General features: G+C 42.8%; 1 protein-coding gene across 3 annotated transcripts in view; it reads left to right on the top strand.

The window, feature by feature from the left end:
• Positions 1-3896, top strand: part of TOP2B (DNA topoisomerase II beta) — a 47615-nt gene extending 43719 nt beyond the window's left edge. For all 3 annotated transcript variants that reach the window (XM_035890691.1, XM_035890690.1, XM_035890692.1), the window contains 3 exons: positions 1938-2054; positions 3135-3232; positions 3445-3896. In XM_035890691.1, the coding sequence (XP_035746584.1) occupies positions 1938-2054; positions 3135-3232; positions 3445-3606 (377 nt within the window). In that variant the 3' untranslated portion in view covers positions 3607-3896. The remainder of the gene's footprint in view (positions 1-1937; positions 2055-3134; positions 3233-3444) is intronic.
• Positions 3897-6528: the final 2632 nt, after the last annotated feature.

Raw genomic sequence — 6528 nt, 5'->3', positions numbered from 1 at the left:
AACCAAGGGAACGGGTTCAGAATCCCACTCCAGTCAGTACAGAGGGAGACGCGTGTTCTGGAAGCCATGGACACTCTCAGTGTAGCCACCAGATAACAATTAGGAGGTTTGCTGTCCTTTGGACTTGGTGTTCTGCAGGCAGACTTCACGGGAGTTGACAGGCTCTGTTTCAAGGGAAGAACAAGCCTAGTTTTCATGCCAGTGTGTCATACCTCTCTTTCATTCCCCGGTTACTTCCTTCTCCCTAACACCTTGTTTGTCAGTGAGAAGTCTGCCCCTTTTCTAACATCAGTTAACAAACTCGAGGACTCGGGGCCAGCTGAAGATAGCTACGTCTCATGGTGTATGTGCTGAGTTGTACTTGTCAATGGAACATCCTTGGCTTCTGTCTGGTATGCAAAGTTCACATTAACAGCATGAGGAACTGTGCAAGGCACAATTACCTGGCCAAAACATGCACAGTGCTGTAGGAGGACGTCTAAACCTCAGCTCCTGATGTTGAATGTCACCTGGTTCCAAAATGGATCCCTTCTACTAAGATTATCTTGATCACAATTCCTGTTTGTCATCTTCAAGTTGATGAAACTTCTGAATCTTTCCTTTCCCTGCCCCCTAGTCTACATTTCTTATGCTAGAAAAGCTGTTTCCTGTATGAAGGACTTTATTGCCTTATGGGAGCTAAAATCACATACCTTCAGGTAACGCTGCCCCCTCCTTCACTGCTAACTGGCTACTTGCTTTCGGTGATGCTTATATAAAGTATTCCTTCTGCTTTCAGTTGTTGCTTACTTTTTCCAGGATTGCTGGTGGTTCTTTGTGGCTTACTTTGGTTTACTTTATGCTAATGCAGCTGTTTTTTCCCAGTTGATGAGATACCTAGAGAGACCTATTTCAAGCTGCTTTCAAATATGGTTCCTGACTTCCATCCTAGGCATTGTTGCTTCCCTCCACAAGTCTTGTCTGAAATGCTGCCGTAGCCAGCACCATTTTTTTTCCCACCCATGATGCCAAAGGCAGCTTTATTCTTTGTTTTGTCAGGACCCGATACTTGGACTACCGGGTAGGTATTATCACAAAAAGCTGGTAACTGTCTTTGTGCGGTGACTCTCCAGTGGGTAGCAGTTTAAAGCATCGTAGCCGAACAGTTTGTGGAGACCCTCTCTTGTCTGAACACTTTCCTCTAGTGAAACCGTAAATGAAAGTTTGAGTTCTCACGAGTGTCCAGCGTTCCTGGTAGCTGGAGTGTGTTTACATGCGTCTCATCACCGTTGAGGTATTTGTGGCTGGTAGGGCGTAGGTAATTAGTGTATCTCAGGGTTCTGCAAAAGACTGACTTACGGACGGTAAGCGTGTAGAGTACGTAATTGGATGATCTTAAGGGTCTTTTCCAACCTAAATGACTCTGTGATTCTATCCCTTGTCACCCATTGTGTGCCATCTAAAGATGGCAAGCCTAGTTGTGTGGCAGTAATTAAAATTCTTTAAGAAAGCCACAGATATGTCCCCTTCCTGTCCTTCCTGCTTTTTCTGAAGCTCCTTTTCACTGAGGTTGACAGAAAACAGTGTCAGAGAGTCAGATGCACCATCTCCGAAACTCCTGCAGTAACCACGGGGAAGGTTGTCCTGCAGTTTGTACCACTTGCAACAAAAATGTTGCAAGCAGCTGTTTTGTGCTCAGAAAGGTGAAAAAGTATTTAATCAAACCCACTGGAAATTACTGAATGCACTGATACATCTCAGAGTCTGCCAAAGGAAACCTCCTGTCCCTTCCACGCAGTTTTTAGTGTAAAAGCCAAAGATTGTTTTCCCCAAGTGCAGAAACGTCTCATCTTGTTTTAATAACTGCCATCTATGCTGTAATTGGAGGCTCTAATAAAATTTAATACTTCTAACCAATATGTGAATTTAACATACTTAGTATCTCTAACTTCTAACAGCAAAACTAGATGTGCCCCCTAAACCCAAAAGAGCTCCCAAGGCCAAGAAGGTGGAAACTGTAAACTCGGACTCGGACTCAGAATTCGGCGTTCCAAAGAAGACCGCAGCACCCAAAGGTAAGCATTGTGGTGCTGCGCTGCTCAACGCTCGCGTCTGTGTGCTCTGCAACGCAGGTTCACCATCATTTTCGTGAGGCAGAAGAACTGGTGTCTCCAAAATTAGACCCATGTTGATGTATTGGTAAATTTATCACTAGTAGCTTGCTCAGCCGTGAACCTTCTCTGTGACAAATACAGTGTACCACCCTGTCTTGACAAACAGTGTGTGAACTTTTTGTCTGACCTTCACTGTTGGGAACTCCCCAGCCTGTCTTGACAAACAGTGTGTGAACTTTTTAACTTTTTGTCTGACCTTCTCTGTTGGGAATGTATTTAATAGCTCCACCACCACCCCACCCTTTTTTTTTTTTTTTTTTTTTTTTTGTTCATCAGTTCTACTGGGTACAGCTAATTTTCTTTGATCTCAACTTTTTACAAGACAGTAAAATTCTGGTAGTAATTCTAGTAAATAGTGTTTTCTGTTGTTTTTTTTTTCTATTTTTTTCTTTTTTTAACCAATTTTTTGGTATCCCCATTCTCATTTGTCCGAGTCCTCACACCACAGCACACCACGTGGTGTAATCGGAGGAGCCTGTAAAGGATGTGCCCGTGCTGGGAGCTGAGGTTAACAGCCAATTCACTAAATAGCACAGGCAAATTAATGCTGTGTACTCAGCACAGCAGGGGCTGAGGACTTTTAGGAGGACGTGAGGACCTCAGAAGTCTGGAAGTCACTGATCTAATGAAGTTTGTCCCGTCTTGAACAGACAGCTTGAATTGCTAGGGTGAACGGTAACTTTGGGAGAAGTACAAAAGGTTTAAAACTGAGAAAAGAAAACAATCTTGTATTTTACTGCTGTTGCGAAGAAGCTTGAGTTGTAAACTGAATTTAACATGCAGACATACTGAAGCTTGCGAAGAAGCTTGAGTTGTAAACTGAATTTAAACTTTAACATGCAGACATACTGAAGTTGATTTCACCAGGGTTTTTCTTCAGTTTGTTGAGCTCGCTCTGGAGTTTTAATTAAAAAAAAAAAAAAATTTTAAAAAAAAAAAAAGGAAAAAGAAAACAAAGTTAAATCATGTTCTCTCACCTAGGAAAAGGTAGAGGGGCAAAGAAAAGGAAAACATCCAGTTCAGAAAATGAAGGTGAATACAACCCTGGGAAGAAAACGCCCAAATCCACCCCGAGCAAGGTCAGTTCCACTTGTGCTCTTTCCTCCTTGTGAAAAGGCCCTAGTGGAGTATTTTACGTAAGCGGTACACGTTGTTCTTGGCTGCTAACAGGATAATGGGGGTTCGGGTGTGCTCAGAAATTCGATGTCAGAGAAGGTTGCCTTCTGTTCTGCATATTAAAAGGGAAGGCAAACACAGCATCACCACTGATTTGTCTTTTCTTTTCCTAAAGAAATCCAAGAAGGCCACATTCGACCAGGACTCCGATGTGGAAATCTTTCAGTCAGGCTTTGCCTCCGAAACCGCCCCAAAGCCACGGACAGGCCGGGCTAGAAAAGAAGTTAAATATTTTGCAGAGTCTGATGAAGATGATGATTTTGATATGTTTAATTAAGTGCCCAAAGAGCACACAAATGTTTTCCAACCAATATCTTGTGTTGTCCTTTTGTCCCTTCTGTCGCAAACTTTTGTACATTTGACTTATTTTATGTGATAATGTAATTGATGGTTTTTATTATTGTGTGTAGGCATTTTAACATTTTGTTCTTACACCTACAGTTTTATGCTCTTTTTTACTCATTGAAATGTCATGTATTTGTCTGACTGGCTTGTAGAGATGTTCTAGGCAGCTGTGCTAAAGCACATTTTAATTGTCATGGTTGCAAACAGCAAACCTGCTTTTTGAAATGAAGTTTAAACATTAAAAAATGGAAAACTGTATACAGAGTGTGTGTGAGTGAAATGGCGACTAAAAGGACTACTTCTACACAGTTGGGTTTTTTTAAAATAAATATATTTTATTCTTTGCCAGGAGACTCCATGGAAAAAGGTAAACAGTATATGAACATAGAAAGCATTGTTAAACAATCTCAATGTACAAACAGAGCCAGTGAAAGTACATCACAGACTTGCTAGAATATATAAAAAAAAAAAAAAAAAATTCCACTAGTGCTTTAAATGAAACCTAAGAAACTGACACTTTAAATCTGTTAACCATCCTACCACAGTTTTCACTCTGCTTCATGGTGATTTAACAAGGCCAAGAAGGCAGATTCTCTCCTTGTGTTTCCGGAAGGCCCAGCTGTACTTCCCCAGCACCCGGAAGGCTGGATAACCCAGCCCATTCCCGGCAGCTGATGCTCAAGGAACTACCCTAGACTCACCGGTGCAAGAGCCGTGAATGAGTCTGCTGGTTATCATCGTCCCATCACGTTTCCCTAATGGCTTGTGAACAAGTAAACGAAAACATGGTAACACTGACAAGCGTTTCTGCCTTGGAGGCTATCATTGCTGGAGCAAGGGAGGAGTTACGTGTGGCGCTAGGTCACCGGCCAGGTAAGAAACCACTTCTTTAAATTTGAAAGTGACATTACCAGTGGAACAAATGACACCTGAATAACTGACCTGGCAGTCAACGCTGCTGCTGTCTGTCTGTCTGTCTTTTTCTGCTAGCGCAGTGAATTGTTGTAACTTTTTACAAGGAAGGAGCTGCAAACTGAGGGCATCGGAGGGAGGGTTTCATATTACCCTAAATCAGACGGTCCTTTACGCTTCCTTTCCTGGCTGTGCACCGTAGTCCGTTTCACACGGTTGGTGTCTTGATCGGGATGGGTATGGGCGACAAAAGGAAAGCACCAAACATCCAGTACAGAAAGTACAGCCATACGTTTGTATGTACACAGTCATCAGAAATGCAACCAGAATTTAGAGTTTGAGATCTGTCTTGTCACCACGCCATCTTGAACCTTCAGAGGAGAAAACAGAAGCTTAACTGGTTTTTGTTTTTTGTTTTTTTTTTTTTGTTTTTTTTGCATGAAATGGCTGATTCAGAGTTTCAAAAGTTTGCATTTTCTAGTTTTAAGAGTTTAAACAGCAAGGAGTATATATCGATACATATGAAAATTTCTTGGTCCTTGTTGAGTTTTTATCTATATATATATACACATATATAGATATATATTAAGTCCAGAAACTAAGCAGCAGTAAAAATGTTTTTCTTGCTTTTCATCCCTGTACATAAGGTATTGGGAATGTCTGAAGTAGCTGGAAAATGTCTTATTGCACCATAGGGGACTGACTGACACTGCTGTTGTCCACTGAGCTCGGCGAGATGCTAGGACTGTGTTCCGCAGCATTCCCGTTTGAGGATGGGGTCAGTGGTTCGTGTCCTTCAGAGTTCTCCAACATTTCCTGAATAAGCGGGGGCATGGATCCAGGAATTTCCATTTTCAATGTAATGACGCGTTCTGCACCTTTAAAAAGAAAAAACCAAACAAAGTCCTTTCCGTTAGCGCGGTGCCTACAATTTCCGTTCCGTTAGCACCAGCAGCAGTGATGTCAGGGTACGCGATTTTTAACGGCTTTGGTGGCTCCTTCTCTACTTCTTGCGTATGGAACGACGTACGCAAACTGCTGCACGCATTGCAAGAAGGAGGAGCCAGATGGCTATTCCTTAACCAATTAATTTCAAATAATTATGACACGGCAATGGATAGTACAGCACAGGGGAACTGGATGAACGGCTGCTTTTCATAGATCATCATAGACAGAACCAAAGCGGCATTAAATGATAGGGAGAAAAAAAAAAAAAATTCAACCATGATCACATCGATGTCTTTATAAATTGGAAAATAGTTTACACAGCTTTTAATCCGTACGGGCTCTGCAAAGACTGCAGCATGACACACATTCTGGCTGCTCCGCGGTAACCAGGTGAGGCGAACCCTGTGCGAGATGTCAGAACGTTTCTTTCCCACACAGGAAAGTGTGAAACAGGAATCAGGGATTTAACAAACCGTTGTTTTATAAAAGAACAAATTCAGGCAAACAGATACTTCTTTTTGGTGGAGCTGCCTTCTGGAGTTTTTGGGCACCTTCTCTGGTGCTGATTGATTAACCACGGGAGCACACAGACCTGCCAGCCCCGTTTACCTCGGCTTTAACCACAGCCACCTGCCCAGTGCCTCCGCCCCGTCGAGCAAAGCAACGGGCACTTACACACAGAGCCGGCTTCGCAGGGGAGCACAGGAAGGGTTCAACACAATCACTGCACAAACCCTGGCTACTCGGAGCGTGAGCCAGCCATGAGTACTAGTTTAGGGGGAAAAAAAAATAAAATTAAAGAAAAAAACCACAAAGCCACACGACGGTGCCTGATGCTCCCAAGATGGGTTAATCACAGACTCACAGAATGGCAAGGGTTGGAAGGGACCTCGGGAGATCATCTAGTCCAACCCCCCTGCTAAAGCAGGCTCTCCTAGAGCATTCTACACAGGACTTGATTCAGGCAGGCCTTGAATATCTCCAGAGAAGGAGA

The sequence above is a fragment of the Egretta garzetta genome, unplaced genomic scaffold (assembly GCF_000687185.1).
Source record: "Egretta garzetta isolate BGI_Z169 unplaced genomic scaffold, ASM68718v1 scaffold313, whole genome shotgun sequence".
Taxonomy (NCBI): Eukaryota; Metazoa; Chordata; class Aves; order Pelecaniformes; family Ardeidae; genus Egretta; species Egretta garzetta.
Note: the sequence above shows the minus strand (reverse complement) of the source record. Positions and strands in the feature narration are given on the sequence as shown.